The sequence below is a fragment of the Thermobia domestica genome, chromosome 1 (assembly GCF_964235325.1).
Source record: "Thermobia domestica chromosome 1, izTheDome1.hap1.1, whole genome shotgun sequence".
Classification (NCBI taxonomy): Eukaryota; Metazoa; Arthropoda; class Insecta; order Zygentoma; family Lepismatidae; genus Thermobia; species Thermobia domestica.
In genome coordinates this window covers 225,876,516-225,897,806 of record NC_137454.1, presented here as the reverse complement: position 1 = coordinate 225,897,806, position 21,291 = coordinate 225,876,516, and the positions used below count along the sequence as shown (strand labels likewise).

The 21,291-nt window shown below is 37.8% G+C and overlaps 1 protein-coding gene across 1 annotated transcript in view; it reads right to left on the bottom strand.

Annotated features, from left to right (window-relative positions):
• Window positions 1-18,116, bottom strand: part of LOC145678828 (corticotropin-releasing factor receptor 2-like) — a 64,754-nt gene extending 46,638 nt beyond the window's left edge. Inside the window, exon 1 of the mRNA XM_081749378.1 lies at window positions 17,992-18,116. Within this exon, the coding sequence (XP_081605504.1) occupies window positions 17,992-18,054 (63 nt within the window). The 5' untranslated portion in view covers window positions 18,055-18,116. The remainder of the gene's footprint in view (window positions 1-17,991) is intronic.
• Between the last annotated feature and the right edge of the window lie 3,175 nt (window positions 18,117-21,291).

The window sequence follows — 21,291 nt, the reverse complement described above, 5'->3', positions numbered from 1 at the left end:
ACAACGGCTACTTGACGACAGTTAAAATCGAAGCCAGGCCCCATGCGTCAGAGATGAACGCTCAGCAACTTTTTTTTTTTTTTTTTTTTTAAAAAAAGAACTTCCTTACTCTTATTTTATTAGGTATATTTTTCAAGTGTTGAGAACTATTGGAAATAACAGCTCAGTGGTAGAGCTTTCATATCTGGTGTATGAAGTTCCTGGTTGGATCCCAGCTCGCGCAAGGGAACTTTGTTGTAGAAAAACACCGTGTGCATGGGTTTTCTCGGGGTATAACCCGTTTCATCTCCTTTAGCCTGGCCGACATAACTGTAGTATGCAAAACTGAAAGATTTCGTTTTCATTTCATTGGAAATTACAGGGGCAAGAACTCATAAAGGTCGAAGACAGTTAAGATCCCAAAACTCTTCCACGGGGATCGAACGCGGAACCATGTGCGTCACAGGCACACTCCCTAGTCTCTAGGCCAACTGAGCCACCGCAGTCTCACGCACACGGTCGGATTTAGGAGGGTCTGCATCGGTGGACGTGCAAGTGATCCCCCCCCCCCTTCGTTGTAAATATTAACTGTTTAAGATGAGAAGCTAGCGGTGAAAATAGCAACACTTTCCGAAACTTTCTGCCATTATTTCTTCGTTTGGGGCTTAAGAGAAAGCAGAGCTTTGAGAAAGCAATAGTTTAAGTCTATTTTCTGAAGGTTGGAGGAAAAGGAGTTGAGTTGAGTTGATTTTGAGTTTAACGTCCCGTTCAGCAACGAGGCTATATGAGACGTGGACCTACTGATTAACGTGGAATCCGAACCACATGAGCTCCCGCCGGGAACCGAACCCGGATCTCTCACGCCAAAAGCGCGTACGCTAACCGCTTAGCCACGAAGGAGCTCTTAAAGGAAAAGGATTCACCAAGCAAAACAAGATAGCATTTATGAAGTAGGAAAAAACAGAAGCCAGGAGGAGAGAACATTTTTTGCTACATATCACTCACGGGCCTCTTTAAAATACTCCCCTCCCCTCTCCGTTCTATGTACCAGTGTTGTCAGGGGTAAAGAATATTTTCGCATGCCACTTTGAAGAGTTTCAGTATGATTGATTATTTTGATAGTTATTAGCGGTGGCCACAAAGTTCCGGTCTCGCGAGGAACCGGTTCTCGGAGATCCGGTTTTCAGAAAAAGTTTCAGACCTGGATCTGGAAACCCGGTTTCAGAACCGGATCTTAGGAACTGGTTCCAGATCTGGATCTGAAAGCCCCCAAAGACTAGTATAGGAGGCACAAAGTACACCTTCAAAACACTGCAAAATGACCATGCGCTTGTGCCCTCCCCGCCCAGACCCGTTTGTGCCCCCAGAAAAAAAATTGGTTCCCCAGTGGGTGTTTAGCCAAATGAGTTGGCCAGTTTGCCTGTTTAGCCAATGAGTTTGCCAGTTACCCAGTTTATTTAGCCAAATGAAACAAGCGGCGGCCTCCTGGGCGCCTGCCTGTCACTTCCACCATAACATCTAGCACACTGTTCACTGCCAGCAGCCTCGGGTTTAGCGTAGGGATGGTGACAAAGTTTCGGTTCCAGCGAAACCGGTTCCTCGAGGAACCGGCCCCTCGAGGAACCGGTTCTTGGAGATCCGGTTTTCAGAACCGGTTCCAGACTTGATCCGAAAAACCGGTTCGAGACCTGGATCCAAAGAACCGGTTCCAGACCTGGGTCCGAAGAACCGGTTCCGTTCAGACCCGAAAACCGTTCTGGCCATCCTTAGTAGTTGTTCGTGCACCCCCTCAGAAAATCCTGGATCCGACCCTGCTCACGGATAAACATAGTAGTTCTCTTTGATTTCTCGTGCTTACCTAAAGTATGGTTTGAAACCAGGCATTGGTGACGGAAATGTTTAGCAAAATAAACTACAACTGTAAGAAAGTATGACGTGAAAATAACATTATAAAATTAGTCCCTTTAAAACGTAAAAAGAACTAATATATCGCCATATCAGAAGGGACAAATTCTCAACTTTTATATCTCATCTGCTTTTCACTCTCCCCCCAACCTCCATATGTGTTTACATTGTCTGACGGTGAGTAATAATACGAAGCGACATACTGCAGAATGAAGCACGTATAGATCTAGAAAAAATACTTACAATTCAGTCTTTTCCTCCATGTTTATACGTGCTTTCACTATCAATACATTAAGCTGATAATGTTAAATTGAATGTTATCAGTCAAGTGTTACTAATCGAACAATTAGTTATAATTGCTGAAGCACAAAAAAAGGGTATTATATTGAACCAAAATGAAATGAAAGAGAAATGGCTATATAATGAGCATTAAATTATTCTTTATTTTCATTACTTATTGTCTTAATAATTGTAATCTACTTGTATTCATTATTGCATTCTATATTGTATAATATTTTATAACTTAAAAATTACAGTGACGATTTTAAAATAAAACTATAAAATAAAATACTTGTGTGTGTGTCAGATGGGGCGGGAGAACTGGGAGTCGACTTGTTCTGTGTGAGATGTCTAAGAGACCTCTGCCCGCTTTATTTTTTAGATTGTTTCTTACTTCATTTTAAAGCTTACTTTAATTATATATATCGTGGTATTTTTAATGAACTAACATTTCAGTATTATTATTATTATTACGCGCATTAGTAGTAGTAATAATAACGTATAAACAACAAGAAACGAGAATCAGAAATAGGTTTTGATTTCGCATTCGACTAATGTTATAAAGAACAAAATAGCCAATTAAAAACTTCAACTACGTCACGACCTATTATGAAAAATATAAAGTTAAAATGACTAATTCTGTATAAGTGAAGCTAGGTTCTATCATTCGATTCAAACAATACAAATTGTTATTTGAGTATGGCTATCAATTTCTCAGTCAGTGTATCTGTTACATAATAATTTATATGAAATTAATCCTATTTAGTGAAAATTAGCATGTGTTCTCTTTGAGGCTCAGAAAATAATATATTATTGCAGGTTGAAATCCGTAAAGAATAAGAGGTTGAAATGGTTTTTAAAATCAACTTCAAATTGAAATTTTGCGCATTACATATACTTATAAAAATAGTTTCCGCGTGATAACTTCGGTGAAAATAATAAATCCTTAAATAAAAGTAGTAAATTCAATTTTGTAAGAATTGGAAATCATCTCTTAGTTAAAGGGCAAAGAGGATAAATTCACCCCAAACTTAGAAATTTCTGCAGTCTGATATCTCGGGAATATTTGTGGGTAAATACTGTAGTTTTAAGGGTCAAAAAGACCGAGTCTTCGTGAACCTATAGCTCAGTGGTTTTCAATAGATGTATCGCACAGCTCAGTGAAATGTGAAACGAAATTTTTGAATTCAGAAATATATTTTATGCATATGTTAGCCTAGACTCCGAGAATCAATTTTTGAGACCCTGTAGATTCTTGTATATACATTTGTCAATAGTACAGTGTATGAGGTTCTTCGTGGTTATAGCTTAGAATACGTGCGTCTGGCGCGGAACAGCTGGAGTTAGTGTGGTTTGGATCCCATGTTAATCTGTAGGTCTACATCTTATATAGCCTCACATTGAAAAGGATGTTAAACTCATATCCAATCTAATCCAAGTAAGGAAGAAATCTAAGAATATCCCAAGATTAACTCACTCTATATTGTTTGTGTGCGAGTGTTATGATTGTTTCTTCCTTTCAAAAGAAGAGTTGGTCTAGCATGAAGGACGTTTACTTCTATTCCGCATGAGGAAGAAATGTGTGAATCTGGAAAGGATGACTTTTCCTATTCGATCGAATGAGGAAAAGTTGAGGTTTTTTTTTTAACCAAAGCAGCGAAGGTAGAACAATGGGTCTATGATAATCAAATACGTAACTCTACACGTGTTAGGGAACTATTTGAGTAGTTTATATTCAGAATTATTTTTGACACAAATGAGGATTTCATAGAAATATTGCAGAAAGAACGAAAGCTCATAAATCCTGTGTTAACACAAAGTGCTTTGGAATTTTCTGCGGCAAACTACTTCAAGGTATTGCTAGGGTTGTCACCTGTTCTGAATGAGGCAGAATATCGCGAAATTTTAAGAAAATTTTCAGCGTCCTGAATTATCCCCACGAGACACGCATTAGTCTATATGGTGGAACGCCGTATTATCCAAAGCACAACATAAGAAACAGGATTTACTGGTGGCATTTGTAAATAGCAATTTATGATGCATATCGTTGACTGTCGATATAATGATATCGTTCTATCAGACATACGTACAAACAAAAAATCGTGTTAGCAGCAGTGAAGTCACAGCCACTAAGGTTATACCTTACTTTGACAGGTTCAATAATTGATAACTTCTGTTCAACTACCCGTCAGGGAGACAGGGAGACGCTACAGGTTTTCTGTTTCGTGTCTTTTTTGATTTAAATTTTGCTTCATGAAAATATATATTTCTCTGTGTACAAATTTGGGCATGAGCAATCAGGCCGCTTTAGGATTACCAAAGATGGTAGATGGTAACACCGTTTATTGTATTTGAAGAATATTTGAAGTCATCGTAGTTTTGTTACATCTAATTACTTCAAGTTTGAGTATTGAAATCGCATTGTTTGAAAGTCTGCCGTAGTGAAATGAAACTCACTTGTTAGGCTTCCAAAATATACTATGCATAAATGTCGGAAGATTTATAGAACAACTTTGTCCGTCCGTCCGACTGTTGACAGACACCAGAGCAAAAACGGTAAAAGATACCAAGATGTGGTTTTTGCATTCGATTCAGCGTCCTGGAAATAGGTTCTCTACTCTGTTAATTCTCTACTCAAATCGCAAGTGGCAGTAGCGTAGCAGCTGCCCCCGCAACCCCCGCAACCCATGCAGTGCGGGGGCACCCGAGGTATAGGGGGCCCCCAAGTCTTGCGATGAATAAAGATTTAAAGAAATAGAACTTCAACCTTATTTCTGTCGGCTTTACAACTAGGGCCCCTTCTCTATACTTTGCGGGGGGGGGGGGTCGAAAAAGTGTGCTACGCCACTGGCAAGTGGTTAAATCGCCATCCTCCCACCTCCAAAAGATATGTACGGTATTCCCCCAGTTTCTAAAAAATTACAATGGACAAAGATAGGCAGGGGGACAGCGTGACATCATGCTGCTACCTACCGTCCCCGTACATTTTCAGACACACTCCCCTGATCTCAAATACTCTACCAAAAGCAGAAGTGGTTCAAATTCAATATTAAGCTTACTTCCCGCTTCAATACTGATTACCACAGAGCAAAAATAGTAAGAGATATCGAGACGTGGGTTTCTGCAATTGATTCATTGTTCCAAGGATAGATGCCATCTATTTCATTAACCTTCTATTTAAACTGGAAATGGTTCAAGTTGGCCATTTCCACACTTCAACACGTATCATTATAAAACAAAAATTATACAAGGTTTTCCCAAAAGTTCGTAAACACATGCAAAAACTTGAACTTTTATGCAATTGTTAAGTGTTTTGTGTGTTTATATCGTGATAGTGATGCTCTTCATTTGTGTATTCCAGATGGCAATTGTTAAAATGGGGCTGCGAGTTTTGATTCGCTACTGCTGGAAGCGAGGACTCTCAACCAGAAAAGCTGCAGAAGAGATTTGTGCTGCCGAAGGTGAAGGAACAATTGCATATGCTGCGATCTCAAAGTGGTACAACCGTTTCGAGTCAGGCAACATGAGTCTTGAAGATAATCCTCGTTCCGGACGGCCTTTGAAGTTGGATGATGAAGACTTGCAAACCGGGTTAAACACTGCGCCTTCAGCGACCACTCGGGAATTGGCTGCTGAGCTTCGAGTTGGCAAATCGACAATTCACCGACACTTGAAGCAACTTGATTTTGTTCACAAAAAGGCACGCCAAGATCCGCACGAACTCACCGAAGAACAAGCCAACAAACGAGTTGAAATTTGCCGTCAATTGCTCAGTAATCCATTGGACGACCGTTTTTGGAAGCGTATTGTGACATCGGACGAGAAATGGGTCTATCTGGTCCAGCGCAATCGAGACAAGCGATGGGTTAAGAAAGGACAAGAAAGACCGTCAGTTCCAAAACAAGATCGCTTCGGCAAGAAAGTCATGTTATGCGTGTGGTGGAACTTTGAAGAAGTCGTGCATTTTGAGTTGGTTCCGAATGGTCCTGCCGTCAGTGCCGAACTTTACTGTCAGCAACTGGAGCGTGTCTACGACAAGTTGAAGCAAAAGTACCCGACTCTGATCAACCGAAAGCGCGCGTTGATGCAGCAGGACAATGCAAAGCCACACACCGCCAGGAAGACAAAAGACAAGTTTGCAGAGCTGGACGGCGTTGAAGTTTTGCCACATCCTGCATACAGTCCGGACTGTGCTCCATCAGATTACGGCCTTTTCCGCTCAATGCAACACTTTCTGAAGGGCCGCCGATTCGAATCGTTAGATGAAGTCGCGGAAACGTGTCAAGAATTCTTTAATTCGAAGCCGGCTGAATGGTACTTTGACCAGATCCGAATGCTTGCAGTTCGGTGGCAGAAAGTCTTAGAACATGATGATCTTTATTTTGAGGAATAATGTTTGGTATGTAAATACTTGGCGAATAAAATGTCAATTGTTAGCAAGTGCTTACGAACTTTTGGGACAACCTTATAATAGATAGCGGGAAGTGACTTTTTGCAATCAATTCAGTGTCTCAACAGCATATTGTCACAACCACTGTACCACTCTACCAAACACTCTACCACCTGATCTGAAACACTCTACCAAAATCGGAAGTGGTTGAAATTTACTATTGCTTCTGGTTTCAATACTGATTTCGGCTAGAGAAAAAAAACGGTAAGAGACATCGAGATGCAGCTTTTTGTAATTGATTCTGTTTTCCAAGAGTAGCTTTTATTTCCATGGTTCCCTTAACCATCTATTTAATCCGGTATTGGTTCAAATTAAAGATTTCCGGTTTCAATCTTTATCGCTATTGAACAAAACCAGTAAGAAATAGCGAGTAATGGCTTTTTGATACGGATTCAGTACCCAAGGAATAGGTTAATTTTTAACCCTATTAATCTATTGCAACCAGTAGTTACAGATCATACATCAAGTTTGATTTCCCATAGTTTGGAAATCTGCTGTAGTTTCTCACTTTGAAACGAAACTCACTTGTTATTAGTATTTAGTCTTCCTTTCCGACACATATTTGATTCTGATTTATTTTTCCTTTATCAGCAGTGAGGACGTGTAGTAATGGACCTGCAGTTTAAAGATGGATCGGAACCACTATAGTGGTTTGATGATCTCTTACCGGAAATCGATTCGCTAACCATATGAATAAAAGGCATACATGCTAGCTAATAAACTAGGGAAGAGAACTGACTCATATTTAAGAGTAGATCTGTAGTTTGAAGCATATTTCGAACAGATACATGTCACGTCCTGGTCGACGAGTCAGACAGGTGTGACTAAATTCTGCATTTTATCTCTAATAATATACAGTATTTACATACATCTTGAATAATTTGATATACAAACTAATTTTAAAAATGATATCCTTTTCTCTATTGAATTGGCTAATAAAAGATAAAATACGTCTTTACTCAGAGCCGTAACTTGTGGGGGGCAGGGGGCAATTTTCCCGCAGGGGAAGCTCCCAGACATTCGAGGGGGGCCCATTTTAAGACATTTTATTTTCACTCCACATACGATACGAACATGAAATTATAAATGAAGCATCAATCAGGTCCACTAGATTACATAAACCAAACAGGAAACAAAAGGTAAATAAAACAAAAATGACTCATGAGCCCTAAAAAATGTCTAGTATTAGGGGCCCTAGAAATAATATTTATTCGTATGGCTTTGAGATTTGTCAATATTGTACCCTTAATTAATTTGTCACGTATGGAACGGAAGCGTAACTATCGGCCTCGCAGACCTTGTCGTGCGGGAGGGCACATAAAGAATAAGTGAAAGATGGAAGAAGGGCCTAAGAATTATAAAAATAACTTTTTTCTAGGGGGCCCAAAGTATTAATGCTTGACCCCCCCCCCCCAGAAAAATATAAGTTACAGCGTTTTCTTTACTTCGATATTGTTATTACAACCTGATATTTTCTCTACCACAATCTGTTAGTGAATTTGTTTCAGACATCATATAGACTATTGAAAAATTTATGATTTCTTATCAGGGTTAATCCTCTTTGACTTCCTCTTTATAGTAAATCCGTTTTATTGCCAATCGCTTAGTCTCTGCAATCACAACGCAATATTCAAAACGTATGGCATAAATCATTTATTATATGATGGTAAATCAATAAAACTTCTGATATTTCATCTGTTAACGATAGGAAGCTGCAAAGTAGATTTTCTTTATATGCTACAGAGCGGTATACAGGAGTATTTTAGAGTCGTCCTTGTTATTGTTATAATATTCATGCATATAAATTACAGTATTTATTAGTTTTGAGACTGATATACTTGAGTACCACTCTTGTGAGGCATAAAACAAAACGGATTTAAATTTATCAAAATTTGAAATAGTAGAGAAAAATTATTTCTGTATTAGCAGCTGAAGCATCCTGTGTTGTTCTAGAGTAAAAATATAAATAAATTAGATGTGGTGAAATTCATCTAGAAAAAGTAGTATTTTCGCAGGTTGTATGAAATGATTTCGTATTCATATATCTATTTTTAACGTAGTCGCTAACGCTTTCGCCTTTGGTGCGAACGGTTCCGGATTCAATTCCTGGTGCGACCACTCGATTGAAAAAGTGTCACAACTTTTTCAGGCCAGCCATCTTAAGTGAGGTTTTTTCCTGTGTTTCTCTCATTCACACCAGGCAAATGCTGGGATGGTACCTAACAGAATGGTCCCAAGCCGTTTCCTTTCTTCCCCAATACTTTCTTCCTTTCCTTTCATCGGATAGTGTGCTCGCCGAGGGACCTCATCCCTCATATACGTGACAGGCACAATTGCCTTAGATGCAAACAGCCCAGAAATCTAATTCCTAATCTATTTTTAATCTGCACTAAATACCCGCATTGTTTTTCAAAAATGTTTAAATAAACGCTCTCGTAAATCACTATATCAATTTATAATTTTTATGGTATGTTTCATGTAACAGTGTTTGAGATCTAAGATTCCGGTGAACTAGTGTTACTCACAAGACTTGTGAAATTTCTCATCTCGTCCTGAAGTTAATGAGGTACTTCTCGTCTCGGGGCAACATGAATCAGCATCACGCACTGGATGCCTTTACATCCCATCTCAAATTTCCATAGGAATACATTTTACAGAAGTCTTGTGCCACTTTGAACCGAGAGTAGAACGTGAAATAAAACTCACTTTCACCGCAGAACGAATTTGGGACTCTTACTGACTATGACGAATCGAATTTGTCATTCGTAATTCCTTTATCTACACAAAACAACGTATACAGGGTGTTTCAAAACAATACCGACAACGCTTTGGAGGTGATTCCTGACACCAAGATAAGACAAAAAGTATAGATCAATTTGGATGCATAAATGCTTCGTTTCGGAGATATAGGTTGCCGAAAACATAAAAAAATGAGTTTTAAAGGTCCATAGCTTCAATATTATGGTACCTACCGTAGTCGGATGAAGACTTCACTTAGGAATTAATATGTGCTCTATCCAAAATTCCATGTTTCAGAATCTTAAGGTATTCACGCAACAATTTTTATATAGAGAGAGTTGGGCTGCGAGCATATCATTTGAAGTACTCACCAACTACCTCAATAAAAAAAAATGTTGCAGAAGTGCTTCAGGATTGTGAAACATGGATATTTGGATACAGCGTATGCTAGTTCCTAAATGAAGTCTTGATCTGACTACGGTAGGTAACATTGCTCTGGAGCTATGAACCTTCAAAGTTCTTTTTTTCATGTTTTCGCAGCCTATAACTCCGAAAGGAAACATTTGTGCACTCAAGTTGGCCTATACTTTTTGTCTTATCTTGGTGTCAGGAATTTCCTCCCAAACGTTGTCGGTGTTGTTTTGAAACACCCTGTATATCATATAAATGTATAAATCACTACTTTGTTGCGTAATACCAACCATATAACTTTATTTCTATAATGCATGGCAGCTGAATTGACGTTTAAACTACAATCCAAAATGATGGCTGCACACTTATACAACTATAAGCGATAAGCAACAATAATCCTAAAGCTCATTACAAACGAAATTACTTTTAGGGATTGCTGGCAAGAGGATGTATGTAGTAAAAGAGGAGTCATGCTATGATACAGGTTAAGAGATCCTGCTTAAAGTATACTTGAATTTTTTCCATTGTTCAAATATGGCGACCACTTATCACTTCCTCGTTCTCAAGCTTGACAAAAGTTTAATTTTCATTCCTTATAATCAGGCTTTTGGTTAGAGATAATTTGTGCTCCTAATTTACTTTTCTTGCGATTGGCCCTTCAACAGCAGCCACCATGGTAATAACATGCATCATTTGGTGGTATTTTTTCAATATATGTATATACTACTAGGTAATAACAGAAGTGACGTCACGATTTTGATAGGTTGTTATACACAGGTGAATCTAGCCCCCTCCCCCTCAGTTTTTTTCGAGTGACAAAAATAATGTAAGCTTCTTTTTATATAGTTTTGAAAATTTATAATAAACTCATGACATACTTATCATAGTTTGGGTTCTGGGTGCCTTTCCCAAAGTTTTTACCTTGTAGATCCGCCACTGTCGTTATACACTTAACGAAATTTTTCGGTGTAAAAATAATTACACTAGTGTCCAAAACTTAAAGCATAATGACTGTTCGAGAGTATAGGGCATGAAGAACGGAAATAAATTTCCCCAAATGGAACCACTATACTAAGATACTAACACACACATATCCCACATAGGACAAGCAGTATTTGCAAGAAGAATGATAGCAGAGATCACACGACGCAAACGCAAATAAATAAATAAATAAAATAAAGACCTGAAGTCACATACAACAAAAACAATGTGATACTCTCTGCTGGCACTAAAACAGCTTAATGTGAGGTATGGCCATCTCTGTTTATCCTTTCTCCAGTTAATTCCTATCCAGATAATTCGAGCACATAAGTCTGACACTGACGCTTCATACTAAAGACTTGGATGTTGAGGAGCTCCGGGGGCAGTTGATTTCACTCCTCACGAAAAGAAGTGCAGAGCTCTGTGTGTGTTATGCAGGGCGTCTCTCGGGCTCAAGCACGTCTGTTTATTGTGTCCCAAGCATTTTCAATCGTGTTTTAGTCGGAAGATCAAGCTGGCCACTTGATGTGTTGCATGACCTCCGTCGCTAGGTAACCGCATACTACGTTGGTATGATGAGAAAGGACATTTTCACCCATGAACAGAAACAGTGAGCCCTCTGTGTCCCTGAAAAGTTGTACGTAGACATGCAGAATCTCGTCCCCTATACCTGTGGTGGATTTTACAGCGAACATGCTCAGGTCTGCTCAACCATCACCATAATGCTTACTCACACTAGCACACCACTACCGCCATACTGATCCCTTTCCACAATATTCACGGGATAAAAACCGGCTTTTGTTTGCGTCAGATCAGTATGTGATGGGAATCACTCTGAGTACTGTATTGGGATTCATTCGTGAACAGGACATGGCTTCATTCATTGCAGGTCCAACTGCAATGTTCTCTACACCATTGTAAACTGGCCCTTTTTGCGCTGGAGTCAGTGGAAACCACGATAAAACACATATTGCTGGTCGTTGACATGCAGAACACTGGCACCCAGTCTCCGGTACACAGTTTGGCGCCACATTACCACCTCTTTGACGGTTGCTAGCTCTGCTGACAGTTGTCTTGCAGACATAGTTCGCTTGCGGAACGCAGTTAAGATCAGATATCGGTCCTGTTGTAGAACTATCACATGTGGATGATCTCCACCGAGCCTACGGCTGACGATTACCTGCTTCTGTGTCGATTACCTGCTTTTACGACCCGAACATGACACTGCGATACATTGATAGCTCTTACTATTGCTGTCTGTGTGCCGCCTCATTTTAAGTGTCCGAAATGAACTGTCTGTGTGTCATATTCGTTGCTGTCTGTTTGCATATTAAACTCGGCAGTACATTCCGTTCACTAAACTGAACCTACCAGAATGCTGGCATTTTTGGCTCCAAGCAATAGTGTTCGATTTTTTTGCATATGTTCCCAGGCTAACGCTTTCCACGGGTTAGTTCAATGAGCTTCACATGCAATACGCGCGATCCACCACATTTCTCGTGCTCGCGACATTCTACCTGGCCCTTACATGCAATTTCTTGCATTGTGCTTAAGATGGACACTAGTGTAAGTAAAGAATTATTATTATGCAAATGACACGCTCAAATAATAATGCAATAAACCGAATGACTTTACAAATTTCTAACTATAATATGCAAATTAACGTATCATATAACAGGTTTTAATTTCTTTTTCAAGAACTGACCTACAGTATCAGGAACACTGCAGGATTTTTTCCAGTGAATTGGGGTGGTAAAAAATTGACACATAAGCACAATCGCTAATACAACACGCCTTGATACACTCATGTACATATTTCATGTAAAACAGCACTTATTTATGCATATACATAAATTTATTAACTACAGTGCTATTGCGTATACTGTAAATAAGTATTTTAATTACTATAGTGTGTAAATAAGTAAGTAGTTATGTTTTGACACACATTTCGAAGATCTGTATCAGTGACGACGCCAGCTTTAAGTTCTTAAGGGGGCAAAGGAGGGGCAAATACATTTTCGGTGGGCGACTATTTGCCATACCAAAAATGACATATTTATTACGTTTGACTTATTTTACATTACATTGTGTATTTCGCAGCTGTTTTCATACTAGACCTATACGGTTAGAAATTAAACTTATTCCAAGTAAAATTTGTAACTAACAAATAAGTAACGTCTACACATGAAATATTTTTCAATGAAACTTTTCAAGCATAAACATAAATTGAATTACTTTCGCGTATGCTACAAGTAACACATTCGTCTAGTACTATATGCTACGTCTCTCTCTCTCTCTCTCTCTCTCTCTCTATATATATATATATATATATATATATATATATATAGATAGATAGATAGATAGATAGATAGATAGATAGATAGATAGATAGATAGATAGATAGATATATACATATATTAAGACAGAGAGAGAATTTACGAGGAGCTGCTGAAATGTCGTAGTCCAATCCAGAAGGAGTGTAGGTACTAGGTAGAAAAAGAAAATCGTAGTTTAGAAAAACATATCTCTGTATGTAGAAATACAAATTTTCATATTAATAATGAAATTCTTATTGTTTCTCAGGCCTCTGAAGTGATTATGTGTGCCCAAACAAATAATTTCACGAACATCCAGATAATAACTGTTATAACATTTTTGTTCCACCAAGGAAACTCACCGAAGTAAATTAATTAGGAAATCAGTGAAACACCACGGGACTCCCCTCCGTTATATACAGTGGTGAAGAAGTAAGTGGCTTAGTATAAACGTGGCGATTTCTCAACAAATTATGCTTTACATCCAGGATGATTAAAAACAATGAATCTTCCCGAAATCATGGATGCAATTTGTGAATTACTCTTGAAAATTGCAGCATTTCACCCAGTGGTGGATATAGCCCGGGGTCGGAGGTCACCCCAGTTTGAGTTAAAAAAAAAAAAAACTTAAACTATTATTTATATAGTTTTTAAAGGGTATAGTAAACTCACGATATACTTATTAAAGTCTGAGGTCTGGCTACACCTCGCTTTCTCAGTTTTTACCTCCTCAGCAAAACTTGTGTCAGAGATTCTGGGCATTTCTTTGGAACTCGTCGGTAGCATAATTCAGAATGGCTTGGGTATGCGCAACTTCTCGGCATAATGGATTCCGAAAAAATCTGTCAGGAGAATAAAAGAGTGACGGCATTAAGAGAAGTCTTCTTCCAATTTGACCGTAGTGCTGATCAATTTCGCTCACGAATAGTAAACATGGACGAAATATGGTTCTACACTATGATCCTGAAACGAAACAACAGTCAATGGAGTAGTAGCACTCATTTCTCCCTCGCCCCAAGAAGTTCAAGACACTGAAGTAGGTTGAGAAACTGTTTGCAACATTCTTCTGGGATAAGTATGGAGTCGTACTCAGACTACCTCCGCTATGGTCAGATATTTAATCCAGAATCTCTACATTACTTACAAAACTGAAAGAAAAATTCGAAGTTCAAGCCGCGGAAAATGAAAAGAAAGGAATTCTGTTTTTTTTTTTTTTTTTTTTTTTCTTTTTCAGGAGAATACACCTGTCCATCAAGCCCCTGCGAACACAACTGACATTGCATAATCTACGATTTCAATGTTTATATCATCATTCTTATTCCGCAGATTTAGCTCCGTCTAACTATTACGTGTACTTATTTCCCAAACTTAAATAACACTTAAAAGGACGCCATTTTAGAACTGATAGGGGTAGTGCTATGAACAGTGGTGCGAGGAAATCTTCAGATTTTTTAACTTTTTTGTAAAAACTGGAGCGCTGTACAAGGTAGTATATTGACTCTCGGGGGAAGTGAAGAAGAAGTAAAACTTCACCACGTGCATTCCTTCTGGGTTGGGCTACGAATGTTTCAGCAGTTCCTAGTCAATATGGTAGACGTCACGTCAGTACTTTGAAACAAAATACGTAACGGAGCACTAGTATAAACCAATTACTAACGAAAGATCAGCACTCTGACAATACGTTTTATTGGGAATCATACATTTATTATTATTAAAATTCTATAAATTTATTATTATCATTTCGAGGAAGGGAAAACACAACTCTTTTTATCCCATTCAAAAAATTAATGTCTGGTAGTTGCAAACTAAGCTATTATAAGCACATCTTCTGAATATTGAAATCCGAGACTACTGTTTCAGAAAAAAGAAATATAGAACTTTTAAATAAAACAAAATATGAAACTGAAAACTTCAAACCTGGATAAATACAAACAAGTTACGTAACTGGTATTACCTTTCTTTTGTTTCCAACCGAAGTTGATCCAATGAGAAGAAAACAGATCAACCAAATTTACTATTGTTCGCTAGGCACAATAATTAAAAATCATAGGAAAGAAGTATAACTAAAATTTACATCAAAAGGCGCTAAATTAGAAAACAGAAGTATGCGTGCATACCCAGACGCTCAAAGAAGAAAGCTTGAGGATTAATCTGCCACATAGTAAATGCATGGAAAGTAGAGTACAATTTGACAATGAGATTGGTTATGATACTGATATAAAACGTGTCGCCACGTTTGGCTTAATCCTCGTTTCGCCTAACCAATTATCTGACACTTTTATGACAGATAAATTATAATATATGTGTCCGCCATTTTAGGCGAAAAAGGATCCTCGTTTGGCCTAATCCTCGTTACGCCTAAAATGGCGGACAATAAGAAAAAATTGTGGAAATTCAACTAGAGGGAAATTATATAAGAGAAAATTCCCTAGTATATAAAGAGTTAAGAAATGCAAAATATATAGATTAATATTATATTAACTATTTTCGATTAGGTGGGATTACCAAAACTCCTTTATGTATTTACTAGGACCATGGATATATACGAATATACTCGTATATGAGTAGGTGAATAGCAAAACCCGTTAAATTCACATTTTAAAATTTGTGACAAACCGAGAAAAACTGTTTAAACACATCATAATTGTAAAATAACATTAGAAACTAGAGAACATTAAAAAATTAAGAATAATGTGTGTTGGTCTGTCGAAAGCTGTATAATCACACTAGTCTGTGAATTGCGTTATTGAAGAAAATAGTTTGGATTTAACAGGTTTTGCGTATGTAAATGGAAATAACAGCTTTTGCATCTGGATGAGCGAGGCTCAAGATACAAAACCTATCAAAAAGAAAGCGAGTCAAAAATCAGAAAGGGGGGAAAGAGTCAGAAATCAGTATTATGCCTACTAAAACATAGGGGGGGGGGAGAATGTATTATCAATTATACATTGCACACGATTGGCACAAATGAATATGGATACATAAATGCTACATTAATTTTGTTCTAAATGGAAAACAATGGATCCAAATGTGCATAAAATTGAATTATGTAACCTCCTCTCCATAATCGTCTATTAAATGGAAATCCATATCGTCGTCGTCTTCTGGTGCATCACCATTTTCTCGGTTTTCTATTCCTCAAAAACCTCTTTGTAAAACGTGAGCTTTGAGCTGCTTTCAATCGTCAAACCCTTCGTAACTACAAGCGGAGTTAATTATACCTATCCGTACACATTTCTAAACTGAATGACTATATTTTGGAAGAGTTTGTAACCTTTTATGGACTAACATAGGGTGAATATTAATTTGCAATTATCCCAATATATGAATTTGAAATATAGCAAAACAAAATGTGCAAATGTTGAGTTTGAGCAAAACAGTGGCAGAAAGAGAATCAGAAATGGTAAATAAGTGGTAACATTTTTTAACATGTTGTACCAGAAACATGTTATAATTTTGAATGATAATTGACACGAGACATTTTAAGAAAGAGGTTCTGCTGAAGCTGAAGAGACCGTTTAGAGAAGAACCTAATCCAACTATGTTCTGTTCAAAGTCAAGAGTTACCCTGAAATACAAAACAAATGACTTTTAACCATAGATAGTCCATTCACCTTGTCTTTTTGGCTACATTTCGTTTCCAGTTTTTCATGTATCTTGTACGTTTTCTAGACAATTTCGTTGTTGTCTGATAACAAAATTATGATCATCGCTGCTTAGAGTATCGTTTTCTTTCGATTTTGCGTGCATTTGTCTAGTAATTATTAAAGAAAGCACAGAAAAGAAAGCACAAAAAAGAAAGCAAATAAGCACAGAAAAGTTTCACGAACAGTTAGGTTAAGACGTATAGTGTCTCCATTTTCAGTCCAGGTGCGCGGTGGCTCACGACAGTAGTTTCACCTCCGGTGCTTGGGGTCCCTGGTTCGATCCCAGCTCGCGCCATGTGGACTTTGTGGTGGACAAACACCGTGCTCGTGGGTTCTCTTGGGGTTCTCCCGTTTCCTCCCACTTTCTTCATTCCACCATTTCATTCATTTCTTATCATCACCGTCTCCTTTAGCCGAACCGGCATAACCATGGGACGTAAAACTAAAGATTTCATTTTCTTTTTTTCAATTTTCAGTCCAAAAATAAAAAAAATAATGAAAGCACACTTCAAATTCTGCCAAATAAAATTTCGAATTATTTACGAAGAGTTGTAATAAATATTCAGATTACTAAACTAATCCTATACAGTACGAAACCTCAAATTGTTTGAAATATGGAATTAACTGGGTTTGATTCTGCTTTTCTCATTAGGTTATTTGCAGGTTTGGGATTTAACAGTTTATGAAAGTGAATATGAAAGAGGGATTTAACTTGTTTTTTCTTCACATAGTAGGGAATATTTTTTTTCGAAAAATTTCCCTCCAGTTTTACCTCCACGATTTTTTTTACAGTCCACCATATTAGGCAAAACGAGGATTAGGCCAAAGGAGTATCCTTACTTCGCCTAAAATGGCGGATATCAATCTTATCTTTTATCTGTCATAAAAGTGTCAGATAATTGGTTAGGCGAAACGTGGATTAGGCGAACCGATGTAAGATCGATATAAAATACTACATCTAGAATGTTTAAAGCTTGTAGGAGTCTGGGGGGCAGTCTAGGTGGCAGTCAGGGGGGCAGAAGTTAAATTTGAAAATTATATAATAAGTTTGGTTTAATTTTCGCCAAGCTCAGTGACTGAAATTTTTGTTTTATGGAAGTAGGCCCGATTTAGAGTTGTTTGACTATCTGACATTTCTAGGATGTATCCCTTCTTTTGGAAAATTCTCCTGAATAACTAACATAAACTGCTTAATAACTAATGCGATAGCAGTTTCTTCTTTATTTACAGTACATCTAATAATTTTGCAATCGAAATAAGAAAAAAACAGATTTCGTAGTCTTACCGGTAGTGCAATGACGTAGTATGCAATGAAGCATATCCAGAGTTGTATCCAATTCTTCGCCATGTGCAAAAAATTATAAGCAAAGTTTCACAATTCAAATTTGTCATGACTACACAACGTATACATGTCTCGTAATGTCTGAAAAATTGCACATCTTTATCTCCTTCATACGTCATAACATACTGATCTTGACACCTGATTATCTTCTTTGTGATTGAATATTATCGCACACGAAACGAGGAAAGGAGATTCAGTTTAATTAAACAATAAAATTTAATCTACACTTGTAACAAAAAGTCTACTTAATACCACTGTTATTTATTCTGTGATTGTATTCATTGGTAAGTTTAATTCGTTTTAATTTATATTGCAGAAAGACTGGATTTCTTAATTATCAGCTTTTACATACGAGGAGGTATCAAAAAGTTCGTCCAATTAGCTAGAAGAAATCTATTCTGGAGAACTTTGAAACCATGATGATATTAGTCCTTCTCTATCTATTCACCGTGCCTAGTGACACATTTTTGCTAGCAGTTCTGCACTTTCTGCAAGCTCATTTTATAAAAGTGCAGTTTGGCTTTGAAACCACAGTTCAACCTCAGAAATGACGTCATCCTGACCGTCAAAATAACGTTCTCTGAAAGGATACTTCATTTCTGAAAAGAGAAAGAAGTCACTCGGTACTAGGTCCGTTGAGTATGGGATGGAACAATATTTCATATCCTAATTCCACTGCCTTCGTTCATGGATGCATGGAAGGAATGAGGTGGTGCATTGTCTGCCAACAGCAACCCCTTTTTTGTGACCAATCTCTCTTCCTTCAGTTCCTCTCGTAACTTAGTCAGGAGGTGGGAATGATTGATACTAATAATAGTTTGCTCCTGTAGTAGATAATCTGTCATGACGACTTCTTACAGTCCCATTAAACGGAAAGTATCATTTTGGCGGCAAACTGCTGCACTTGTGCTGTTTTAGAGATGAAGGAGGATGAGTATTTTCATTGTTTGCTCAATTTCTTTGTTTCTGGTTCATAAACATAAACCAAACTTTTCATTCATTATCACTAGTCTGCCGAAAAAGTCCTCTTCATCCATCTTACAGTGATGCAATATTTCTCTTGCAGCGCACTCGTGATTTCTCTTCTAGAAAGGTGTGAGCAGTTGTAGCACCCAACCGTGCTGACACTTTCTGAAAATGCAGGTGGATGTGAATGATATTCCAGTCAGGCCATTAACTTATACCTATTACACACATAACAATTTCAGTGATTATCTTCCATTATAATCTTCTCAACTTTCTCCGTCAAAGCGACATCATCAGTGAAAGGTGGTCTTCTTGATCTAGAGGTGTCCGCAGTAGTCATGTGTCTAGTTTGTAATTGCCGTTTCCACTTGAATACCATCTCATAGGATGGGCGTTAATCCCCATAGACTTATTTCGTCTTTTCGTGGGCCTGCTTTCCTGATTTCCCATGAAGCTAGAGGAAAATAATGACGCTCCGTGCCTCGAGCTACTCCATTATCGCACCTTTAATGATTTACTTGCAATAAAACAAAGAAAGGAGGAGTTGTTCAAATGAGTCTAGAATTTACATGGTTAATATAGATGGATCTAACTACGAAATACATATCCGAGGGAGTTCGTAGTTTATCACCTCTTTAGGTGATTGCACTAACTTTTTGATACTCTTTTCGTATGTGTTTCTCTAGCAATTGTTTTCTTTCTATAAAATATAAGAGGAAAGATCACGAAAAAAGAAAACAAAAGAGTTTAAAAGATGTGACAAGATGAAACTCGAAGAATCTAAGAAAAAATCATGAAAATAAATATAATTTATGGAATGAATGCTATATTATGTTGAGTACCTAAGGACATACACACAGAATATATATACGATGTGTTTCAAAAGACACCGACAACGTTTGGGAGGGGATTCCTGACACCAAGATAAGATAAAAAGTATAGACCAACCTTGGTCCACAAATGCTTCCTTGCGAAGTTATAGGTTGCCGAAAGAGTGAAAAAATGAAATTTCAAGGTCCATAGCTCCAAAACTATGGGACCTACCGTAATCGCGTCAAGACTTCACTTAGGAACTAATAGGTGTTGTATCCAAAAATACATGTTTCAGAATCCTAAGGTACTCATGAAACAATTTTTATAGAGGTAGGTAGTGAGTACTTCAAACTATATGCCCGTACCCAAACTCCCTCTATAAAAAATGTTGCGTGAGTACGTTAGGATCCTGAAACATGTATTTATAATTTTGGACAGCACACACACTAGTTCTTAAGTAAAGTCTTGACCCGATTACGGTAAGTCCCATAGTTTTGGAGGTATAGAGCTCTAAAGTTCATTTTTTCATGTTTTCGGTACCCTATAACCCCGAAAGGAAGCATTTGTGCACCCTGGTTGGTCTATACTTTTCATCTTATTTTGGTGTCAGGAATCACCTCCCAAACGTTGTCGGTGTTGTCTTGAAACACCGTGTATATCCCTTCGTCGGGTGCCTATGCATTGCCGGTTGAAGAGCAAACCTTTTTGTCTGCCGAACCTAGAGTTTCCACGGGAATAGCCTACATTGCAATTTTTTAATTATGCAATCATCTATACCAGTGATGGGCAAACTACGGCGTGTGGGCCAGGTATGACCCCCTCAGAGGTTCTAACAGACTCACGATATGGTTCCTAATCTGATGAATTAAAGAGCAGGGTTACAATGACAGAGTTGCGTTAGAAACAGACTGACAGATGACCATGTAACTTAATTCCTGAGAGTAAGTGCATCCCAGTTGGAACCAGGTTATGGGAAACTTCAATCATTCCATCATTCATAGGGCTTAGTATTATAAGAATTGTGAACAATATACAAAAGTTGATTCCAGTAAATGATATTGATCTGCCTACTTTTTTCTGTGTCAAATTTCTAAAAATTTGGTTCACCAGTAGTTCATATGATAATTTCATTGTTGTCTTTCGAATTTCAATGTAGTCTGCAGCAGTGAACTTGTAATCTGTAAGATTACCGTACTTGCACCCGATCGTGTGCGTTTCTATTGTTTTCCAAAGTTGAAGGAACCGCGGTGGCTCAGTAATAGAGCGTTAAACTCTAGGCTAGAATTTCACCACTTCCAGTATGAACAGAGGGGAAATGAAGAGCTGTAACTTATACTTGGAACGCTGAATCCATAGCAAAAAGACATTTCTCATGATCTCTTAGTGTTTTGGTGTTTGGATATCAATGTGTAAACCGAAAATTTTAGAGGATTTCTACTACTTATGGTTTTAATATAGAGATAA